Source organism: Leiobunum rupestre, chromosome 3, assembly GCF_980474605.1.
Source record: "Leiobunum rupestre chromosome 3, qqLeiRupe1.1.hap1, whole genome shotgun sequence".
NCBI lineage: Eukaryota > Metazoa > Arthropoda > Arachnida > Opiliones > Sclerosomatidae > Leiobunum > Leiobunum rupestre.
This window is the reverse complement of record NC_143386.1, coordinates 19,581,532-19,607,004: the sequence shown is the minus strand read 5'-3', so window position 1 is coordinate 19,607,004 and position 25,473 is coordinate 19,581,532. Positions and strand designations below refer to the sequence as shown.

The window sequence follows — 25,473 nt, the reverse complement described above, 5'->3', positions numbered from 1 at the left end:
TGTTCGATGAATAACTGTTAATAACCAATATAATTTCTTGTTATTCTTTCTCTTATGTTATTTATGTTTGTACCAAAAAATTCTACATCTAATTACTCATTTTATTCATTTTAGAGGCTTTTCCAATCGACTTTCAAAACATATAGCTTTAGATACTGAATACATTAATTTGCTTCCACATCTTTATATTAATGCAAATTGTCAGGTTAGTAATATACTTAATAGTTGGATACTTTTCACCTGTTCTGGGATTTTAAAGTAGGATAGCTACAGTAGCCCTTTGATGTATGTTTACTCAAATTCTGTCTTTCAGTAAGTTTGTTTTGTTTTAATATAATCAGGGTAAAATATTCTCTTACTTATGAGGAGTAGTAGAAATTATAGCCCAAATCCCCTAGCTTCCATTGGCCAATAATTAATGGTGTGAGTAATTGAGTAATTCTCGACACCAGAACAGATTAATATATAGTTTGGTTTAAGATAAGGAGTGAACAGAAAAAGTGAAAAGTATCTACCTACTGTATTTCTACATATAATCGTTTGTTGTATTTTGTTCCATAAAATTATCTAGAAAATAGAAAGGTTGTTTTGTCAAAAGCGATTAGCCGAGGGATGTGATGGAGCTGCTGTGATTACTCTTAAGGTTTTTAATTGCTTATTATTTTAAACTCACTCTTTTGGTCAACTGTCATGAATTAAACATTTCAGTTCAAAGAAGCTCGTCCTATCATACGTACTCAAGCTGACATTGAATTAAATAGAAGAGCATATGTGGGTGTAATTAACGATTCAATGCAACATCCTTCCAGTAATGTCTGCTGTGCAGTTGTTTATATACAAAATTCTGTTACGTAAGTAAATTTTTAATATTCATACTGGTATCCATACACTGATAAAAGTAAATAAATATCACATAAAGAGTTTGCCATAGGTGCGAAACGTGACATTTACTACTATGAAAAAGAGTTAAATTCTTATAATGTTATAAAATATGCAAATAAGGGAGCGGTAATCCAAAAGGCTTGTGGCTGCTAGTTTAGAATATATTTCATTATTGTTCTGTTGTTTAAATTTGTAAGTTGCTGATAAAATGCTTTGAGCATAAAACTTACTCAGACTTGAATTTACTATCCTAAATTCCATTGACTGCCATAAGTTTTATTGTTCCCATTTAGTTTTACCATTTGCATGATAGGCATCTTGGTAAAGGGTGCATATTTAATTAAATTTTAGTTTCTCAGTAATTTCAACCCATGACAAAGCGTGGGTTATCCATAATTAAAAGTTTTATAAAAGACTGATACTTCATGGAATTAAAAACATTTTATTGACAATTTGAAGCTTTTGGACCGCAGTCCTTCCTCAGCTAGTCAATAATACATTATGGGTTATCCATGTTGAAACTAAAGTTGAAGATCCTAGCTTGAGGACCTCTTGCAAAGATATACTCGCTACAGATGATTATTCAATGATTATTTATCATTGGCTATGTAATAGATCCTTGGTAAAGTCATACAGACAACATGGGCTTGATCAAACTACCTCAAAAAATCGCCTCAGAGAGATGGGATTGGCTCTATTTCATAATATTATGAGCTTAGTTGGTGAAACAACAAATTGCTATCCTCCAACCAGACAATTTTTTTCTTCAACTCTAGAAGTTTTGGGACAAGTAAGTGTCTCTTTCTAAGCTATATAGGTTTCTGTGAATGGATACTATAGTGTTTTAGAACAATATTAAAGGGCTAAAAAGTTCATATGAAGAAATTACTGTATGAATTTTGATATTTTGATGAGACCAAGTAATTTGAGAACAATATCAATTAAAATGACGTCAAAAATAATAATGCATACTTCAGTTTGAATCAAGATATTAAATTTTGAAAACAACCACTCACGTTTTTAAGTTTTAATTTGATCTATTAGAGATTTTCAGGACAGTGACCCTATGTTGATTTCCACTGAAAAAAAAACGATTAGTTTCTGATTTCTATTTTTGACAATGGGAATTTAAGGTTTTAACATTTAATTCTAATTATTTCATTTACTGTAGGAATTTATTTTCGGACAAGAAGATCAGTGTCTTCCTCTTATCAAGGCTGCTTTAAGCCGTCCATGGCTAGCAGGTCTTGTTGCTCCATTATTTAGCCCAAAAAATGTATCTGTGGAAACTTACGTTCAGTTATATGAGTATCTAGTCAGAAATTTAGCTGAATCTACTGCTCATACAGTTTTTGTTCTTCTCAGCAAAGTAATTATTTTATTATTTGTTTTGATCGATGCATTAACAATTGTTGCTTCAATAGTTTGGGTTGCATATTGGTCAACTGTTGGTTGCACAAAAAATTTATAGAATAAATTTAAAGAATTTTGAGGCTTTTAAGACTTCCTTCGAAGTATGTTCATTTTGTTTTTGAATTCCTCCCCTTACCAAAAAATAAGTTGGATTTCAGTTTGTATTTAGTTTGTATACACATTATTAGTTGATATTAACTTGGTATTAAGTAAGCTCAAGTTGTCAGCATATTTCAAGTTACTAGTTGAAGGGGTAATAAGTTGTTATTCAGTTGGTAGGAAAATACTTCTTTTGCTAAGTTTGTAATTAGTTGGTTTTTAGTAGTCAGGAAGTTACATATTATTTTTAAGTTGGTTTTAAGTAGTTAAATGTAAAAGTTGATTCTGGTTTAGTTGGAAATAAGTTGATTAATAAAGACGATTTAAGTTATTTTTTAGTAGGGTCCTCTATGTGCTTTATTTTCGGGTTTGAAACTTTCATTCCCTGAAATTAAAAACATTTGTTTCCTCACAATAGCACGTCTACTACTGATACTTCCCTTACCAAAAAATAAGTTGGCTAAAAACCACTTAGGACAACTTGTATTTCAACTTGGTTTTCAGTTTGTATTTGGGACAAATGCCTACTTAAAAATAATTAAATCCTCTTTATTAATCCACTTATTTCCAACTAAACCAGAATCAACATTTACATTTAATTACTTAAAAGCAACTTAAAAATATTATGTAATTTCCTGACTGCTAAAAACCAACTAATTATAAACTTAGCAAAAGCAGTATTTTCCTACCAACTGAATAACAACTTACTACCCCTTTAATAGTAACTTGAAATATGCTGACAAATGAGCCTACTTAATACCAACTCAATATCAACTAATAATGTGTATACAAACTAAATACAAACTGAAATCCAACTTATTTTTTGGTAAGGGTTACTGTGTTGTTAAGAATTGTTAGTGAAAGGGTGAAGTTATTTATTGCAACCAAGACCATTTATTTCCAAAATTAACACATCCTACGATTAATGTTAGAAGTAGTTATTAAATTAAATATTGGACAAGCAATGGTTCTGTGCTTTTGCAGCTAACCAATGCTATATTTTGTCTCCCTGGTGTCAAAGGTTTAAAAGTCTAGAAAATTCTTAAAAGACCTAGTTTCAACCATAATTATTAGTTGTTAATCCAATTTTTATAAAATTATTATTGCTCATATTTGAATCTGCTCTTTTTAATAAACTAAAAATAGTGTAATTTTAAAATTTTGTGCAACCAACACTTACTTCTAGTAATCTAACTAGAATGAGCTTTATTGCACAAAAATTACTGTGTTATAATTAAGTCAGCTACAAATTTCAGTCTTTATTTTTATCGTTGATTATCTCAAGACTGTGGAGCCTCCTAAACAAGAACTCTGAAATGATTACTCTGATGTTTTTTTTTAATTTTAATCTAGTTTAACTTGTTTGGTTGGCTAAAAGAAAGCTCTCCATCGTACTCTGAATGTGACACTCTAGTCAATTTAATTGAAAAAGCTTTGATTGTGACTGGATTTAAACCCGAAGCTAATTTGCAAGTTGTATCAGATGTGAGTTATATTGTTTAAATATCAGTTTTGTAACAAATTCACTTAAATTATCAGCACATTTTAATCCCTTTTAAGGAAATTTAGGGGGATTTACTTTAATTCAAATCCACCTAAAACATGTAATAAATAAATAATAAATGACTGTTTTATAACTAGGGATAGTAATTTAATTTCAAACTCAGCCAAAACTGCAATTCAGTAGATTACTATGGGAATTTTCGCCAAGTTTACTGAGGGAGTTATTTAGTGTAGAATCTTCGTTGAACGAAACATTTTCCACATACCCATATAATTTGGCAATCAAGAGCTCTCTTATTGGCCAAACCTTGAATCTGGTTTGTTCATTATTTGACGTTTTACTCCTGCTAAGTTACAGGTCAAACAATTACTTAAAAATTCAAGGAATAGTTTTTAAATTTTCATATTTAAATTTTGCTTCAAATTAGCCTTGTTTGAATAAAGTATTTTAATTTAAGGTGTTTCATATTTTTAGGTCTACCGAAACCACCTCCAACTACTTTTACAACATAATTTTCCACAGTTGTATGGTTCTGTTTTAAATTTAATTATGAAAGGTATGCATTAGTTTTATATGACTTTGTTTAAAAACAGTTGACTCATTTTTAGTTGACATATTTTTTTAAGAAAAACGGTTTAATATTTACCTTAGAAGTATATTGCTAACATTGCTGCTTGTCTAAAGTTTGAGACAAAACCACATCCTTACAATACCCTTCTATTTTTCCTTAATTATTCTTAATTAGTCTCCTTAAAATTTGTAAAAATTATTAGTTGGAAATTCTCCTTCAGCAATTGAAACTCTCATACAGCTTAGATGGTTACATTTTCCATAAGCGATGTACTATATACTTCTAGTACAAATCAGCGATTTAAATCAAGTTTTTTTTTAAATCATTGACTTAGATCACCTGTTATACCTCAGTTTATTTATGGAAGTGTAGAAAATTAGGTTCTCTAGTCATGTCAATTCCAAACCAAATTATATGGGGTCTTTAAGTAGTAATTTAATTTTAATTTTAGCTTACATTACCGCTTCACCCAAATTGTTAATCAATTTCTCAAGAAAAGAGACTAAAATGTTAAGAAATCATTAAAGATCCGATTTAAAAAAAATAAAAAAGACCTACTGGTACGAGTTACTTGTATTTTAATTTCTTCAAATTCGTTTAGGGTTTAGATTTTTTGTCCCTTTTTATTATGGACTATTCTACCTATTCATGTATTTTATCAGCCTTATATCTAAGGATTAGCAAGAAACTGCTATTAAATATTTTTTGATCTAGGCTTTATTTATGACCTTATCTAAAAATTAAATTTAATGCCCAGTATATCGCTTAATTAGCTGTTTTCAAACCTAATTAAAAATTAATTTGTTTTTGTGCTAAGAAATAGGGAAATTTTTGTCGCTAGCCAATTTCTCGTGAATTTATTTTCATACATTGGAGAAAATTAGAGGACAAGATTTAAACATATATATAAATAAGGGACTAATCCTAATAAGTAATATAATTAATCTCTTAAAAAAGGTACTGGCAAGCAGTGGCTAAATATTTCTGTTTGGGATGACTTCGTTAAATCCTTGGGTGCTACTTCAAAGCCACCATTACATGAAGTGGAAATTTTGCGATGTTGGTTTGCTGATTACGCTTTGTCAACAACAATACTTAGTGGAAATTTAGTCAGTATTTAGCTACTCTAAGTTTTATATCATGTTTTTTTTAATTGACACGGACTTTTTTTAAAGGTCATTGATACAATTGAAGTAATGTGCAAAACTTTTAAGGCAATAGTTAATGAAAAAAACGCTTCGCTGTATTCTAATTACAAGCTCTATTTAGACAAGATTGCGTATTTCATTGGAATAGTTTGTCATGTTTATACATTTTCATCAGTCACTAATGGTAAGTATAATGCGTTGCTATGGTATTTTTGTCATATGGGTTGGAGCTTTTCCATACAATTATTTATTAACATTAAATAGTACAATTTTGAATGACGTGTTCTTACCATGATAGCCGAGCGGGAGAAACTGTTCCTTCACTCTCTAGCTTATTATTATTATTATTATTATTATTATTATTATTGAGTGGGGTGGCAAGCCAAACACTTCGACCTAAGGTCCATTGTGCATCCCCAAACTGGTTGACTTAAATAAGTCCTATTGCCGACATAAAGCTTAAAATCTGCCCGGCCGTGATATTAGAGACGTCATACGTCTCCAACCGATGCATACCCAAATGCTCAAACCTCTGGGCTGCATAGTAATCGCAGCTACAGAGTACATGTGAGGCAGTTTCCTCCTCAGCTAGACAAGATCTGCAAATCGGGTCATCACTGACCCCGATAAGCGTTAAATGTCTGTTAAGATGGCAGTGACCTGTTAGTAGGCCAGTAACAATCCTAATACTGGACCTAGAGAGCGAGAGTAATTCTCTAGCTCTCTCCCTAGAAGGGCCAAGAGTGAACTCTTTGGCCAGCTGCCTTTGACCCTCAATTTCAGACCATTGTCTGAGTTGACGATCCGACATAAACTTGGAGATTAAGCCACGTACAAGTCCTCGGGAGATGGGGAGAGCAGGTTCTGGACCAATGAACCCAGCCCTCGCACCTTCCTTGGCCAAGGCGTCGGCCCTTTCATTCCCAAGATGCCCCTTATGCCCAGGTACCCAACAAAGTTGAACTTTATTGTGCAACCCAAGAGTGCAGAGGAGATCTAAGCAGCTAAAAACCAGTTTAGAAAGAATACTATACTGGCTGAGAGCTCTAAGAGCAGCCTGGCTATCTGAATAAATCTGGATAACCTTCCCATGATACCCCTGATGTAAACAGTGAGCAACACAGGAGCAAATTGCAAAAATTTCAGCCTGGAATACACTAGTGTGTATCCCTAGACTTTCATAAAAGCCAAAATTATTAGTAAGGCAATACATCCCCGCACCAGTGCCATAGTGTGTCTTAGACCCATCAGTGAACCAGACGATCTCTCCTCTGGTACCGAGGGTCAAGTGACTCCACTCCGCACGGCTAGGGAAGTTGACCTCAAAAGGTTTACTAAAGTGGAGTTTAGTAACCATCAGATCAGAGCCCATTGTTAAAATCGGCATCTGATTGGACATATCTCGGAAGAGCTTGGTGTGGCTATGCTCCCAATTATTAGCCTTCCACCAGCCATTTTGGTTAAGCCTATAGGCACCTAAAAGGGCAGCTTCCTCAATAAAAAGGTGCAGAGGAAGCATATTCAGGAGTATTTCCAGAGAAGCGCTTGGGGCTGTTCTCATGGCTCCTGTAATGCCGACACAAGCCAGCCTTTGCAGAGTGCGCAGATCAAACTGCACAGTCCTTAAAGTAACCCTTGGCCACCAGACCACAGCTGCATAAGACAGGATAGGTCTGATGATCATGGTGTACAGCCAGTACACAGTCCTGGGGCTTAAGCCCCAGGTCTTGCTAACTGCACTTCTAGTTCTCCAAAATAACATTTTGCCCCTCTTGACTATGTAGTCAAGGTGTGGTTTCCATGTTAGTTTGCTATCCAGGATGACCCCGAGGTACTTCACCTCGGTGCTCTCCACTAGGTCCTTTCCAAATAAGGAAATACCCTCAAACATACCTTTTATCCTTCTACGAGTAAAAGGAACCAAGACAGTTTTATTAGGATTAACCATGAGGTTGACCTCCCTGCACCAGCTCTCAACTGATGCTAGGGCCCTCCTCATTACGTCCTTCACTGTTGCCGGGAATTTCCCAGTAATGATGATAGCAATATCATCGGCGTAACCGAAACAGCGGCATCCTCCCCTGTTCAACCTCCGAACGAGTTCATCCACCACCAGGCACCACAGAAGGGGAGAAAGAACGCCCCCCTGTGGGCAACCACGACTGGTGGAGACCATAAGGGAGTCACCCAGCAAGGAGGATACCACTTTTCGGTCAGTTAACATAGATTTGATCCAAAGGCACAATGTGTCATTGATACCAAACCTTTTCGCAGCCTTAAGTATAACTGCGCTGGAGACCTTATCAAAGGCTCCCTCAATATCAAGAAAAACTGCTAACGCAATTTCCTTGTGCTCAATTGCTTTTTCCAGGCAGCTGCTGATACCATGCAGGGCGGTCTCAGTAGACCTGCCCTTCTGGTAAGCATGCTGCGCAGTCGACAGAGGAGAGTTGCAAAGAACCTCCTCCCTAATGTAGTTGTCCACCATTTTCTCCAGAATTTTTAGGAGAAAAGAGGTAAGACTAATTGGCCTAAATGCCTTAGCTTCCAGGTAATCAGATTTACCAGGCTTAGGTATTAAGATCGCTTGAGAAAGCTTCCAGGTGCTAGGTAAATGCCCTAGAGCAATACAAGCCCTGTAGATTCTCAGCAGCATAGGGCATAGAATATCAATGCCCTCCTGTAAGAGGATAGGAAAAATCCCATCCGGTCCCGGGGACTTATAGGGTTTAAATGACTTTACAGCCCATATAAGTCTGGAATGCGTGGCGACCTTATTCGCCACTGCCCAATCTTCCCTTTTGGTTCGATTGATCCTCAAAGGGCGATTGTCAGTGTTACCATTGCTAGTGAGCTTAGAGTCCGGAAAGTGTACATCTAACATATGTGTCAGAGTGTCCTTACCGGACGTGGAAAAACTACCATCTTTCAACTTAATGGTGTCAAGATGCTTAGTATTATCGTGTGCCAAAATTTTCATTAATTTGGCCGTACTGGGAACATCCGCTATGTTCTCACAGAAGTCTCTCCATGAAGCCTTCTTGGCATCGCGGATAGACTTGTGGTAGGTGGTGAGGGTGCGTTTATAGGCATCCCAATCACCCCCCTTCTTAGCCCTATTAAAGAGCCTACGAGTTTCTTTGCGCAGCCTGCCAATCTCGTTGTTCCACCAAGGCACTAGCCTTGGCCGGTTGGCAGACTTTGCCGGACAGTTGCGGTGGTAGGAGTCGATAATGGACTGTTGAACGCGTTCAACAGCCAAATCAAAATCCAACACCGATGACAGCCGTGGCTTATCACCTTTTAGGAAGAAATTTAAGTCTTCCCTGTAACCGGACCAATCTGTGCCCCTAGGGTTACGAATAGTGGTACAAGCCCATACAGGTTTGACCAGAATATTGAAGCAAATGTGTCTGTGATCCGACAAAGACGGTTCGTTAGACACATGCCAGTTCTTGATTTTATCTGCGACATTTACTGTACACAGTGTGAGATCAATGACCTCACTTCTGTTAGAAGTAACAAAAGTTGGTACATTGTTCTTATTCAAAATGTGAAGTCTGGTACTAACCAGATATTCCATTAAGTCGTTACCGCGCTGGTTGCAGTCTGAGCTGCCCCAGATTTCGTGGTGCGCATTAGCATCGCAACCGATGACTAGCCTCCTCCCCGAACCCTCACAGTAGCTGACCAATCTGGTCACCCCCTGCGAGGGAGGGGGGAGAGCATCGTCGTATGGTAGGTATGCCGATGCCATAGTAACCTCCCCACCTTCCGTGATGAGCTTTACCGTGGCAATATCCCTGGAGGTGTGCACTGAGAGCGGAAGGGCATGAATGCCCTTGCGTGTCAGTGCACAAGCCCTCGGTGTAGCATAGTTATAATCATAGAATATATTACCTGCATTTTGGAGACCAAGTATCTTTCCATTGGCAGTCCATGGCTCCTGTATGAGAGCGACGTCGAAGCTCTCCTTTGCGAACCTCCTACAGAGAACTGCAGTGGCTGCCTTGCAGTGGTGCAAATTAATTTGCAGCACTTTTACACTCATCTTAGTTTAAGGTGAGCTCGGTTGCAGGCCTTAGATGTCTATTCAGACACAGTGGTGGTTGTGTTTGTGGAAACCCCAACACACCCACCGGTCTGACTTACATCCCTAGCCTGCCCCCCTGTTGCACCCTCCAGTGGTACAACCTCTTTGGTCTCGTCGGTGTCCGACAAAGCAAAGGCCTTTAGCTCCTCCACGAGATTATCTTCCATTGGAATGTCCTCTCTGGAGTCCCCGCCAGCCAGAGCCTCATCTTCCATCCTTGAGATCTCCAAGGCAGAGGGTTCGACTGAACCACCCTCCTTTACAGGATCCACCGGAGCTGTCGGGTCAGGTTCATGAAGTATCTTAAAGATACCACTGTCCAGACCCGTTAAGGCTCGGTGTCCTGCCTCCTTGATAGCCTTAACCGACTCTCCATCCACCTGGAAGATCCAGCGGATGGCAGTCGGCTCATCGGCTTTATTTACGACCTTCCAACATTGCGTATTTAGCGCGTTGTTGTAGGTCCTAAGTCTACGAAGGAGGACATTGCCATCCTTGGTGTAGACGTCCTTGGTGCGGAAGGCTACCTTGAAAGGTTTCGGTAGGTCGACGGCCTTCATTACTGAAAGCAGTGACCCCCCGGAGACCAATTCCTTCTGGTTAAATCCTCCCACCAACCAATCCGCTGTAAACGCATCCTTACAGAGGTAGTGAATGGCGCCTCCAACCAGCTGAAAGTTCCCAAAACGAGGTAGAGGGTCTCCCGAAGGTGACCCATCTATCTGCTTCAGGACCTCACGCTGGATGGTGCCCATTTCCTCTGCGGAGATGGTTTTCACAGGATAGCCTGTAAAAGATAACAGGTGTCATATGCCCTTTAATATAACTACGTATGGCGCATGACGTCATTGGTCATGTGACCCAATATTGTTTTTTAGTTTTGGTTTTACTTTTAGATGAGTAAGATAACTCACGCTCTCACTATGCCTCTCTAAAACATCAGTAATGTTTATATCTATGTATAAGCAGTTTTAACTTGAAGTATATTATTAAACCCTTTATTTTTGATAATTGTCGGAGTGAACTTAGTATCGTCAGCGTCATATATCACTGACACCAGGCTTTGGTAGGATTCTGGTAAGGAACCAATCAGTTGGTAGGATATTTCCTTTTCGGCCACTGTTTCTCCAGCTTCGTCCAATTGTCTCTTGGCATAATAAACCCTTCCTTTAAAAGCTGGCATACCTTCACCATCCTGGTAAGTGAGGTTATAAAATTGTTTACGCAGCATCCCGATACGTGCCCGTGTAATTGGCTCAAATGCATCTCGTAATGCTTTCCATATCCCATCTGGTGTAGTCTGACCCTCAATCAAACTTCTTATATCAGCTGATAATCCTAATGCTAGGTTGGAATAGGCCTTGGAATGTCTATCTGCATATCGACGTTTGACGTCATCAGCGGCTGTGCTTGCAGGTGGAACTTCTGTTCCATCTATTATTCCCCATAGGCCTTGGCTCCTCAGAACCATTTCCATTTCAAACCGCCAGCTTCTATAATTGTTGGAAGTCAATTTGGTAACTTGCCCAAGCATGGTTAACCCTCCTTCTGCCATAGTAATAATTGCACTTGGTCTTGTATGCGTGTATACAAAAGGGCCTTGGCTGTCGTCTTGTTTCCTTTACTTCACTTTTGATGTCCCCATCAGAGATGCCATTTGTTGCAATTACACAGGCACGTATCGGGATGCTGCGTAAACAATTTTATAACCTCACTTACCAGGATGGTGAAGGTATGCCAGCTTTTATAGGAAGGGTTTATTATGCCAAGAGACAATTGGACGAAGCTGGAGAAACAGTGGCCGAAAAGGAAATATCCTACCAACTGATTGGTTCCTTACCAGAATCCTACCAAAGCCTGGTGTCAGTGATATATGACGCTGACGATACTAAGTTCACTCCGACAATTATCAAAAATCAACTTATCGCCGAGCATGGACGTCAAACCATGAATGAAACGTCTGATGGTCAAACTGCAAATGCATATACATCTCAAGTTGGGAAATCTCGAGGTACAACAAGGTCGATTACTGGGAGGTATAATGGCCGATGTTCCATATGCAATATATGGGGGCATCGTGCATCTGACTGTCGCAATAAAGACAAAGTAGCACAACGATCAAAAGACAAGGATGGGAAAACCAAAGCGATAATTAAAGACAAGAAGCCAATAAGAGGAGCGTTTATTACTTCCGCTTTTTTGTCATCTACAACTACCAACGCTGATGACTGGATTATAGACTCAGCAGCAACTCACCACTTCTGTAACCGCAGAGAATGGTTTTCCAGTTACTCGCCAAGGAACACTGAAGCCACCGTAGGGGAAGGAATATCAAAGGTCGAAGGTAGTGGCGATATTTGGTTAAAGATGAAAGATAAAGGTGGAAATGTATTCAGGCTGATGGGAGTTATATATACGCCCAGCATGCGCCGAAATCTGATTTCTGGTAGACTACTTGACCAAGCCGGTTATAAAGTTATAATAGAGAAGTCACAATGTACTACCTTTTTTCCAAATGGGGATTTTGGGTTTGAAGCATTATTGTCTGACGAACACTTCTATACTGTAAAAGCGCAGGTCAAAGTGGATGGTTTTTCCGAAGAGGAAACAGATGAACTACCTGAGACATATAATACAACAGTTCTTGAAGGGATTGAATTGTGGCATAAGCGCCTCGGCCATTTAAATGAAGAGGATATAAAATATATGGTATCAAATAAAATGTTGGAAGGTTTGGAATTCCCAAAGGGCAGTCTTAGTGTTTGTATGCCATGTCGTATGGCCAAAAGCATACGAAGCACCCATAAACCACTGCCAAATGTACGAAGCAAGAGTCTCTTAGAGTTGGTTCATTCGGACGTTTGGGGACCATCCCCAGTCACATCATTGGGTGGTGCGAAGTACTACATAACTTTTATTGATGATAACAGTCGATTTATGCAGGTATATGTGATGAAAAACAAAAGTGAGGCTTATGACTGGTTCAAAGTGTACAAGGCTGAGGTAGAAAATTATACCGGCCACAGTATCAAAGCATTGCGAACTGATAATGGCATGGAGTATTGTGCCGAGCGATTTGAAAGCTATTGTAAGGCTGCGGGAATAAAACATGAACGAAGCAATACCTATTCACCACAAATGAATGGAGTTGCCGAGCGAGCAAACAGAACTCTGTTAAACACAGTGCGAGCTCTGATGGATGACGCTAAATTGCCATATTCTCTTTGGGCCGAATTGGTGCAAACAGCAACTACCTTAAAAAATCGTTCCCGACACTCGAAGCTGGGTGATAAGGTACCTTTGGAGTTGTGGAGAAAAAAGAAACCGAGTGCACGTTTTCTTAAGCGCATAGGATGTTTGGTGTTCGTACATGTCCCACCACAGCGCCGTAAAAATAAGTTTCAACTACGAGCCAAACCAGGAATTCTCATAGGGTACGCCACAAATACAAAAGGGTACCGTGTCTGGTTACCGGAGGACAGAGAAGTCAAAGAGTCGAAACATGTCTCGTTCGATGAAAACAAGTTAGGAATAGACGTTGTCAAAGGTGTAACACAAGATCATGATAACTTATTCTGGCCAATTGAAGACCCTCCTACGGAAGAAATAGAAACTGAAAACAATGAACCAATATCCTCTGAAATAACAGTTGACAGTCAAGAAATGGTACCTGCTGATCAACCCACACAACCAACAAGGAGGCCGATTGCGGGTTTGCCAACTGGCTGGACAAGGGAAGAGAAGCTAAGGAAGTCTGGTGCCACTGCCGGTCTGAAGGATATTTACGTTTACGATCCTGATGGGATACAACTACGATCAAAACCAGATGTTGTGAGATATATGAAAGAAAATGGCCTAAATTATGACTTAAATTTATTCGATTTTTCAAGAAAAGTGGTTCCAGATGCAGCTACCCATCTGTCCTGCATCGCACAAGATGATACATCAGCGATTTATGAATCATACTGTACAGAAATTAAAGTGCCCACAAATTATCAAGAAGCGATTCAATCTCCTCAAAAAGTCCAATGGAAACAAGCTATGGATCAAGAGATAAAAACATTGGAGGAACGGAAAGTGGCAACAGTAGTAAATAAACCTGATAGACGTATTATTGGATGCAGATGGGTCTACACGCTAAAAAAGAATCATGATGGACAAATAATACGATACAAGGCTCGCCTAGTAGCCCAAGGTTTTGCACAAGTGGCGGGAGTGGACTATGAAGATTCGTTTTCCCCTGTCATCAGTTTTTCACTGATCCGTCTATTTATCTCATTGTTTGTCTTGTGCCTTGGCTGGGTACATAGCCATATAGATGTATCAAATGCGTACTTGTATGGCACTTTGGATACCCCGGTATACATGAGGCAGATTCCAGGGTATGAAAAGGAAGATTCTAGCCATTGTTTAAAACTACACAAAGCCCTCTATGGTTTACCTCAGAGTGGAAGACACTGGTTTTTGGAGTTGGATCAAAGTTTCAAGCAGCTGGGATTTTCAAAACTACGTGGTACCAACTGTATCTATTACTTACCATATAAAGTGTTCATTCTCGTATACGTGGATGATTTGGTGGTACTAGCGAAAAGCAACAATGTAATAGTTGACACATTTAATATAATATCAACAAAATACGCGTTAAAACAGCTCGGACCAATTCGTCACCTTCTAGGTGTTGTGTTTGATTTCCAAGACAATGGAACTTTGAAAATTCACCAGACACCCTACATAAACAAGATTGGGAAGAAATTTGGAATTTCTGTGGACAAACCTGTCAGTCTTCCCATCGTTCAAAACACAGTATTAACCAACGAAGATAGCCCAACAACCAAAGAAGACAAGGAATATATGGCAAATATTCCTTATCAAGCTCTTATTGGCTCACTTTTGTTTCTTGCGCAGCGCACGAGACCCGATATTCTATTTGCAGTAATCGCCTTGTCACAATATAATGCTAATCCGGGTCGTAATCATTGGACAAAACTGTGTCAGCTAACTCGCTATGTATTATCAACATCAACATATGGACTGATTTATCACAGTGAAAAGAATCCACAAATAACAATCTATAGTGACAATTACTGGGGGAGTGATCGTGACAACAGACGCTCTCATTGCGGTTACATGGTATATCTAGGTACCAGTCTATTTTCCTGGCATGCTATCAAACAGAAGTCCGTGGCCCTGTCAACAGCGGAAGCTGAATATGTCGCTTTAACAGAAGCTATTAAAGAACTTTTATGGATTCAACCAATTATAGATGAACTTAAAACATTCAATATACCGTTTGACAAACCATTGGTTCTATGTGACAATCAATTCGCTATTGCCCTTACTAAAAATACAGTTGAAAATCAACGATCCAAGCTTATCGATTTACGGTATCATTTTGTATGGGAAAACATTGATAAGAATTTATTTAACCTAGAATATGTTAAATCAATTGATAACGTCGCCGATATCTTAACTAAGATTCTTAATAAATCTAACTTTATGAATTGTCGCAAAATGTTACAACTAATAGAGTAATACTATTTATATTAAATAGGGGGAGTGTAAAAGATAACAGGTGTCATATGCCCTTTAATATAACTACGTATGGCGCATGACGTCATTGGTCATGTGACCCAATATTGTTTTTTAGTTTTGGTTTTACTTTTAGATGAGTAAGATAACTCACGCTCTCACTATGCCTCTCTAAAACATCAGTAATGTTTATATCTATGTATAACCAGTTTTAACTTGAAGTATATTATTAAACCCTTTATTTTGTAATAGTTAAATCATTCGTTTTTATTTCGCTTAACGTCAATTGCAACATAGCCTTCTTTAACGATGGCCATCTTTGTGGAGCTTAAGGTTTCGCTATAGGTTTGGTCGTGAGACTTCACCTTTTTGGAAACCTGAGACTGGGAATCGGGGGAGTCATTTTCCCTGGAACGTTTTGAAAGTGATGGCGGGGGGTCGTCCTTACCAGAGACCTCCTCCTGCATCAATCTTTCCCTGCGGCGTCGATTCCGCTTTTGAGTTTTACTGAGGGGTTTCTCCCCCTTGAACCCTTGCTTCACCGACTGGGTCTTGCCAGAGGCAGACCCTTGAAGGCTAGGCCGGGTTCTTGTAGGGGAAAGTCCCACCTCCAGGTTAGAAACAGGGGGGGTAACATCTGAAGATGAACCCGCCCCTTGCTTTGGGTCGGGTTCTTTCGAACCCTCCCCTTGTTTTGGGTTGGGTCCTTTCGAACCCTCCCCTTGCTTAAGGCCGGGTTCTTTCGAACCCTTGCCCGGTTTTTGGTTTTTTTGTTTGTTTTTTTGTGTTTCCATTTTGGTCCCACGAGAAAAGAGGAAAGTAAAAAGTCACCGCCCTTAATCCTTTTGTCCGGTCGGAAGGCTAAAATACAATGGGGTGTCGCCTGGTGCCCCGAGGGGATCGTTCACGATACCGTATTTACGCTTCCCCGGTACCACCCAGCCCTCAGCACGATACCTCACACCTTAGCTTAAGGAAGAAGCAGAGCCTTAGTTGGCCAGCATGAAGGGTTTCCCCTCCACCTGTTACTCCCTTCCACCACGAAGAGGTACAAGGTTGCAGTTTATGGAAGGGCACTCTCTAGCTTGGTATCACAAAAGTCGAGTCACGAGAAAGGCGAAGCGAGGCCGACATCGTGCTTAGACGGAAAACAGAATTCGTCTACCTTACGTTTTCACAAAATATCCTACATACTACGTTTTCATCCATCATAGTAGAAAAACCCCCATTAACAAAGCGCCAACCACTCACGTACTACCAGCGTAGTAGGAAAACCACTAAACACTTATGCACGATGTCCGCTACAATAACAAAGGTGTCGTTCCGGACAGTTGATGAGGATGTAGATATTAGATATTAATTCTTACTAACTGACTAACTCGGGACCAAAACGGAGACTGAACAACCGAGGCAATGTGCGCCTGCTAATAATAATGTGGAGCAGTGCTGTCAAACACGCCAGAACAAAGACTAGGGCCGGAAACGGCTACATCGCATCTGCATTTGAATGTGTTGACCCTTTCTTGTAACGTATTATGTAATCGAATCCCAATAACATTAGAGCCCAGCACTGAAGCTGTGCAGCTGCTGTCGCTGGTATTGGGCGTTCTTATTTAAAAACTGTGACCAATGGCTGATGGTCTGTGGCAAAAGTGAACTTTTTCCCTAAAAGATAGTCATGAAAATAAGTGACACTGTAGCCACAGTATGTAGGATCGGGGTAATGTGGCGCAATAGGCTTAAGATGTGCCTCTTTATTGTTAAAAACCCAGGTCCGAACAGCACCATAAGCTTAGTCGATAAATGTATAGGTAAATAAAAGGAACGAACTCAAAGCTGGAATGATAAATGTGGCGTCACTTGATACTGGGCGAGAAATTGTAGACATGTCAGGAGACACTTGATCGGAGCTGCTACTCAGAATGACTTTGGAAACTGGAATGGGGTCTACCTCGGCATAGCATCGGATGGTAGATTAAAACTGTAACAGGGCTACCAGACCACACCAAAGTACCACGATGAGGGCAAGACATGGCTACATACCCCCCATTCCGAAAGACGCCACTTTATGAACCAAAAACAATTTTTGTTGAGTCTGAATCCTAAAAAATCAATCTGGCGATTATGATCGTCGATAAATCTTTGGCTAATTTTTTTTGTGGTTAAGTGTGTCAAACCCACCATATTAGATATCATCCTTGTATGGTTGACAACCTTCGTGGCCCTCCAATAACTTTTCCATGTTCCTTTGAAAAATAGCGTAAGCTGACAATTTACTTTGGGGTAAATAATTATACTGGTAAAGGTCCTTTGTTCAGTTAGTTGCATATTTACATATTTACAAGATTCTGTATCTTATAATTCTAACTGATTATATGCATTACTCATATCGAGATGTTAGAAGACGGTACAGCCAGCTATTTTTGCAAAAATGTCCTGATTCTTTGGAAGTCTTGATTATTTTGTTTCTGGTGACTATGTAATCGCAACAAATACGTATTGGGCCATCTGGTTTCATTGTGGGCACAAATGGTGTTATGTATTCAGCAAAGCGCCAGTGTGATTATTCCTTCAGCTCCTAATTTTGATAAAGCATATTCTACTTTATCCTTTGTGTCTTTAGATGGTCTTTATTTTTGGCGGAAAGCGATGCGGTCCAATTTTTTGGGCCTTTATTGGGTACAATGATGTTAATGTTTTTCTTCAATTTTCTTGTTTAAAAGTCCCTTATCTCTATCGCCAATTTGTTGGGGTTTTTCTGCCAGTGGCGTAGCAAGAAATTCGTCAAGGGGGGTTGTAGTATGTGAATGTTAAGAGAGGGTCAAGAAGGGGGTGGAAATTTAGTACAGTCAAAGGTAGGCGGAAACCCCCTTGTCTACGCCACGGTTTTCTGCACATTTATATCAACTTTGAATGAGCTATCCAATTGAACTAAACAATTATCTATTCAAATTAATTACTACAATTGTGGAAAACATCTTTTTAACACTCAGCTGAGCGGGAAAGACTGTGCCTTCATTCTCTAGCTGGTGTTTATCAGATTATAAATGTAAGCGCGCTCTGGCAATAAACGGTTAATTTAACTTGTTATTTCTATAATGAGTAATGCCTATAGGACTTTGGTTATCAAATTTGTTCCAGCCATTTACATGTTATAATGTCCAAGTAGTAACAGTTACATATTGGTAAGCAAATTGTCAATAGAATTGATCAATTGATCTAACCCATGAGATAAGCTGTGGGTTGATTTATAATACAAAAGCAACACTTTTATGCCTCTAATCTTAGTTTTCCAAACCCAATTATCTAGGTCTACTGTATTGGGCCACTAACTCCATCTATTACCCTGACACTATTTGACCAATAGATAATTTAGGGGTTCAAAATAAAAATGTTCCTTAAGAGTCATGTCCAAGAAGGCAGGATGAAGAATAAGAATTGGGTAAAAGTTTCAGGACACGTGAAATGATAAATTATTTTAAGAATAGTTAGGTTTTCTGACTAGTTCCAATTATGGAATTTTTCAAGAGCAGTCACTGATTAGATGGTGGCAATTTCCACCAATGGGAAATACAAATCCCGTACATTTTTTGTATGTCTGACCCCTCAGTAGGGATAACCTTTTCTGCTTTCTCAATAATAAAATTGTCTTAGATCAAATGTACGTCTGTTTTTTAAATCTTAATAATTTCTTTCAGTTGCTTCAATTTTAATTGAAAATGCAGTCCAAATGGTCTGGGGGAAAATTAGAAGTTTATTTCAATACTGGATTGAGCCTATTGACAGGCCTTACTCCCCGTGGACTCAATTTGAAGTGGATCAAGCAAACACAATGTACTCTGTTTTTACTAGTTGCATAAAATTTCTTTATGGGTTATTGCCTGGTAAGTGTGCCGCTTCTTTTTATCAAATCAGATTGCTTTGCCAAATCTGTACATTTGCCATAACCTTTTTGATGAAGTGGGCTACATGACAATAAATATTCACATTTGAATACTACATTTAATTAAATTAATAAATTAACAATCTACCTCATCAAACCAACCTAACCCAACCTCCCAGCTCTTCAATGTAGTATTGTAAGGGACTAAATTTCTACCACTGGGTATCCGTAAGACAAATAAATTCCACTAGAAATAATTAGCATTACTTTTAATATACTCGAACAAGAGATCCTATGGTCTGAAGGTGATTCTACAAGGAGGGAGCTCCTAACTTCTAAGGGGTGGTCCCCACAGCAACTGCCCACGTTCTGCCGATGTTCTGCTTTACTCCCTCCTTTATACTAAGGTTATAGGGGGCGCTTTAGTCACTATTGGCGTGGCGCCAACTTTGGGCCTTACAGTATGTCCCATTTGTCTACAAATAAACATTTGTTAGATTTATAATACACAAAAAAAACTTTATTATTAATTCCATGGGAAAAGCTTTTTTGTTAATCAAATGAAAAAAAAATGAATTTTATGTTACTGTCTGAAGCGCCTAATTTAGTTACTCTTTAATTTTCATTTAAAGTCTAAGCTAGCTCTAATAAAACTGAGCTCTGATTAAGTAGTCTGTAAACTACGGTCAATAAATCTAGTATTAATTCTTAACAATTAACAACTAACAGTTATTCAATACAAAAGAATGATACATAATTTAGAGCTTCTATATAGCTCGCCGCATGTCTGTCTAATTCCGTCTTTAGCGCGCCTCTCTGTTATTGCAAGTATCGTTAGGTGAAGACGATAGAATAGTACAATACATCCAAGGATGTGGTGCCACCTAGTGTGTTAATGTAGAAACATGACACATTTAATTTTGTCAATATTTTTGTTTTCAGAGCCTGTAAATATAAAATTTCTTTCCACAATATACAAGTTTTACTGTGAAACATATTGCAAAGAAAGTACAAAGAAATATATTCAACTAGTATGTCACCAGTGGCTTCAATCCTTACCATGGGAAAAATTTGTAATCAATTCTTGTGATATTCAAACTACCCAAGAGGTAATTTACTAATCATTTAAAGCTGCTAGACTGTTATGAAGCCCAAATTTTAAAAATAATATTTGATCTGAAATATTTGGAGGGGTAGATTGCAATGGTTAAGGCCCATTGCTAATAATAGTCAATTTTACCAGACATCAAGAAAGTGAAATTTTCAGTATGTACTCTCTCGAGGGAGATCATTGTTATTTGTAAATTTCTGAAAAATCGTGAAATTTTTCACGGGTTTAGAAGTGTTAGTTTTTGAAAGCTACATGGTAGACGAAAAGTTTCAATAAGCAAGTTTTAGAGTATACTCGAAAACCCTTAATGGAATTGGTATACTGTAAATCGGACATTTCGTCACTGAAAATAATTGGTCATGAAAAACAAACAAAATTTAAACTTTTCGTCTACCACGTAGCGTTCAAAAACTAACACTTCTAAAACCGTGAAAAATTTCACGATTTTTCAGAAATTTACAAACAACAACGATCTCCCTCGAGAGAGTACATACTGAAAATTTCACTTTTCTAGAAAGTATAGTTTTTAAGAAAAATGCCTCGGCCGAACAAATGAAGACACCCTGTATACTCCTGTAATAAATGTTTTTATGGAACTTTTCAAGGTTATTCGGGAAAAAGACTTTTTGGTTCAATCTATCTTCCTAAGAATCCCATGGACTGAAAGCATAGATAAGATCATTTCTGGGGACAGTAGAGATAAGGCTTCAACATTTTGTTTTAATTGGGCTTGGATAGCAATTCAACTGTCATTTGATACTAATTTGAAACAGGTATTTATTCTGAAATAATACATGTAACAATATGTAAATATAACTGACGTAATTGTTTTCAGGATAAAAAAATTATTAACTTATTTGAAGAAATGGAAGTTAAAGCTCCATGGCATATTCTATCTCTTGAAAACATTAAAGCTGTTATAGATGAATCATCAAAATTGTATAATCCTCTTGAAATAGTTCTTCAAAAACAAAAAAACCCAGAAGCAATTGTTTCGAAGTAAGTATTTTATGGTTTCTGCCTAATGTTGTAGCCTGAACCCTTTGTTCTAGTAAACTTGCTATTGGTTTTCTGTAAGTTGTTCAACCTAAAATTTGGAGTGTCGCCTGGTAACTATTGTAATAACATCTAGGTTGAGTACATATATAACAATCACTAACTTTAATTAAACGTGATATCATAAGTAACATAGTAACAAAAAGTATGTCAATTAGGAAAAATTACCACCGAATGGATTTTTAGAGCTATTGCCAAATCTAGGTTTAGTTCTCAGCACCGAGCCCCCTATTCTCTAAATGTCTAAAACAAAATATATTGCTACCAAGGACGCAGTTCAAGTGTCAGATTATATTTATTACAAATCTATGAGCTATATGCTCACCTGTGTGACTTGGATTCCAATCCTAATAGTAAGCTATTTACAAAGTATTTTTAGATAAAAAAGCAAGAGTAACATATGAGCCACCTAGATTTACAAATAAGAAACATGGTCATGCCGTTATTATAGAACAACATTGTACTAAAATATTTTTGAAGATTTGTAGTTTCATATACTAATGGCATCAATGGTTTGAATAATTCCCCTTTTAAGGAAGATAAATAATTAAGTCAGAAATAGGGTGTCTGATAAATGCACATTTTTAAGTTTCTCAGTTCAAATGCAATAAAGAATTTATTAAAATTTTAAAAATCGCTAAGTTTAATAATAAAACTGACTACCAGATAACAGGTTTTTAATTTTGAGCTCTACGAGCAATTGTGTTGGATTTTTTTACATGGGCTCAGGATACATAGAACCGATGGACGTTAAAGAGATAGTGTTAGGTTGCATTAATGATAGAAGCTAGGCTTTCTGGATATGACACTTACTCGAAAACGCAGCGTGCACAGTGGGATGTTGAAGAAGCACAGCGGACACACATTGAACACATGTTTATAAGAACAGGCAAAACCCGGATATGTAACATTTTTATAAGAAGTTGTTAAAACCACCTTTTTTTGTCCCCTTCTTTCAGTGGCTTTTGTTCGCCAAACCAAAATGCCGTATGAAAGGCTAGAGTGTCATATCCATGAAGCGTAGCTTCTATCATTAATCCAAGGCATCAGCTTAGACACATTTAATATTTTGTGATTTAAGGTACATCATAAGATAAATTTTTATATCCAGAATTTTAAAATATGAATGTTCCGGCACTTGAAACAAATAGTTATAAAAACTAACTTTTAAAATATTTTTATGTTCATCGCTCACTTTGCCACAATCTTATGGATTGTGGACATCATAAAAGAGAAAGGAATTAAAAGATTTCCTACCTAATTCATGTCTTTTTAGTTTTTGTTAGGATTAAATAAGAGTATAAAATTGTGTAGATTCTTTAAGTACCCGCTCCTATTTTTAAGAGGAGTGCGGCTCACATAATTTTGAGCACTTCCTTCAAAAATAAAAACGCACGGTCAATATAACTTTAACACTGCATCATAAAATAGCAAAAACCACCAAAATTTTTTAAAGGCTTGTTACATTATCGTTTGTTTTGGAAATAAGGTATGGTATTTATGTTTCTTGATAGTTAAATTCCTTGTACAGAAAAATATTACATTGTTGTTATATTGGTGCTCTCCATAAGGGTTAAAATTATTTTTGAAAATCTCAAAAGCTAGGCTTAAGATATTAGGCTTTAGAAATTTTTGTCCTACTATTTTCCCTCTAAACATTGTCTCGGCTTGCTCTAGTGGCAACCAATATAAATATATAGCCACAAATTACGTCAATAATAGACACCCTAGAGATGCAGGGAAGCCAGGCCTACCCTTCCATTAAAAAACTTCAATTTGCTAATGATTATTTATTTTTTAAGTATCATTGTCATAACCATTATCATTATCTATTTATATATCTCTGAAATACCAAGAAAATTCTGTCACTATCCCTTTAAGAGCTATTGGCAGGTGTTATTTTTCCTTCTCAATAATCAACGGATAGAGAAACAGAGCAAATTAAAAAGGAACGCAATTAACGTTATATCAAGTTAATTTTCACTTTGTCAATTTACATACCCCTCCCGTCTTAAATTGGTTACCCTTTCATATTTTTTTGTTATATTTCTTCCTTAAATCTTCCTTAATGCTAGCATATGTAACATAATCACTCATAAGTATGCCACAATATCATTTTCTTTAAGGATATGATGTAAATTACGTCACTTCCATTTCAGTCACGAAAACGATCAACTTTATAGTTAGTGAAGTGGATTTTAAAAACGTGCAGAATTCCACTTGCATAGTTGGTTTTGACAATGTATAGTCTGGGTTACATGAGATCACTGAGAAAAGTCAATCTAGTTTTGGAGTTACCATTTAATAGCGTCGTTTGCTGGTGTACTAATTACAAATACATTGACCCACGTTTTGGTTAGTTGTGTTGGTGGGTGTCAATTTGCTCCTCATATGGCTATTAATAACTTAAATTGTTCCTGTATATAAATGTACATAATTTGTGTATGAAAATGATTAAACCCTAAGTTTGAGCATCAGTCCTTGGGCATTATTTGATCCAATACTAATTTTATCCAAGAAGTTGTTGCCCGACTCTTTGGCAAGATGTTGTTTCCATGGTAACCTTTTCAATGGCACAAGAATTTTCTATTTTTCGGTCCTTTTATTGTATGTTCTGTGCAAAACATGGTCTCATGTATTTTTTTTAATGGAAATGTTATACAGAGGCATACTTATGAGTGATTATGTCACATCATTCTAGGTTGTGTTTATTCTTGTATCATTTGTGCATTTAATTATTATTAAAGTCATACCAACTGACATGAATGTAAACAAACCAATTGTCCCAAATATTACAATTATATTTTGTGCGTGTTGAAAGTTTGATTTTGTTTCATCAATTATACATGCTGTCTTGGTTACATTTTGTATATATCCCACCTCCAAACAAATTTGGTAAATTGCTCCAGATGCTAGATTTTTCAACCAAACAAACGTATTTTTACGTTTTGTATTAATTAGAATCATTTTAGATTTAGCTTTTGGCTCCATCTTTACATTAGTGTTAGTTTCATTGTTAATCCAATAATTGTCATCTTCACTCCAAATTTGACTGTAAACAATCCTTGAATCAATGTTTATAGGTTTCTGAATTAAAAGCTTAATTTTGGAGTTAGTTGAGTAAATTCTTTCTAAAATCAGCGATTCAGTTTTATAACACTGCAAATAAACAAATTATATTAATGGGCCCTGCTCCTCTCAGTTGCTACTCTCTGTTTCTGGTAGTGTTATTTTAATGTCACTACAATTAGAGATGATCTAATAAACAATTTACCTAAATTTATTAGTATACTTGGGATAACCCTATGCATTAAAATACTTAATTAAATAAAAATTATAAACTTGCATAGTAAAGTTGAAAATATTTTATTAAATTTTATTCATTCTACTTATGGTTCTGATACTATTTCCTCTAAGAGCTATTGAATAATTTCTTTTAGTTCCTTAGGTTAAGCTAAATATATGGTTACTCAACTATTATATATAATAAACACTTACCTCAAAACTATTTTCTTTAAAACATGAGTAAAATATAATTATAACAATTATAATAGCAGTGCAAAGTTTCATATTGATGATGGATCACCGTTTATTTCACATTTCTGCCACAAGCTAGGGGTCAGTGATATATATAAAAAACAGTTGTAGCATGTGTCAGCAGACGATTCTTCTATTTACACTATATTCCCTTTAAAAATTAATTAATGTTTTGGTTTATTAAATAAGGACCTTGTCGTCATTTCTGCTTTTTCACTTGTAACTATACAAACACATTTGTTTGTTACTTTGCAGAACGCCTCTAAATACTTTTATGTTAGTATAAAAGTATTATTATTTAAGGATATTGGTAATCAATATTTTTTCCGATACTGATGACACTTTCTCATGAGTCACCTCTTTTCAATTTAGTTTTTACTACTTAGATTATTTTGTTATTTATGTCATAAAAATATAGGACAAGCTGATATCAGTAAGAGCGTAAGTATCATAATAATAAAAAGTGTGACACTTTGGTAATTTTTTACGACATACTTTCTTCAGTGCTGCCAATAATTATCTAAATAGGGGCACCCAGTAATGACTGTGAAATATTCTGCTCTCTTGAGAGACGGCCCACTGCGCATGCTCATTTCGCTCTCACCAGGCGGCCTGCCCAAAGAATTTAAATCCATGTATTGGTGCAA

The 25,473-nt window shown here is 37.1% G+C and overlaps 1 protein-coding gene across 2 annotated transcripts in view; it reads left to right on the top strand.

The window, feature by feature from the left end:
- The window catches only part of Epg5 (ectopic P-granules autophagy protein 5), a 92,922-nt gene that overhangs the window by 45,215 nt on the left and 22,234 nt on the right, over positions 1-25,473 (top strand). For both annotated transcript variants that reach the window (XM_090167901.1, XM_090167900.1), the window contains 13 exons: positions 115-205; positions 572-643; positions 709-851; positions 1,498-1,672; positions 2,054-2,251; positions 3,748-3,879; positions 4,373-4,454; positions 5,427-5,578; positions 5,645-5,801; positions 18,938-19,123; positions 20,065-20,231; positions 20,839-21,006; positions 21,069-21,232. In XM_090167901.1, coding sequence (XP_090024027.1) covers positions 115-205; positions 572-643; positions 709-851; positions 1,498-1,672; positions 2,054-2,251; positions 3,748-3,879; positions 4,373-4,454; positions 5,427-5,578; positions 5,645-5,801; positions 18,938-19,123; positions 20,065-20,231; positions 20,839-21,006; positions 21,069-21,232 — 1,887 coding nt within the window. The remainder of the gene's footprint in view (positions 1-114; positions 206-571; positions 644-708; positions 852-1,497; positions 1,673-2,053; positions 2,252-3,747; positions 3,880-4,372; positions 4,455-5,426; positions 5,579-5,644; positions 5,802-18,937; positions 19,124-20,064; positions 20,232-20,838; positions 21,007-21,068; positions 21,233-25,473) is intronic.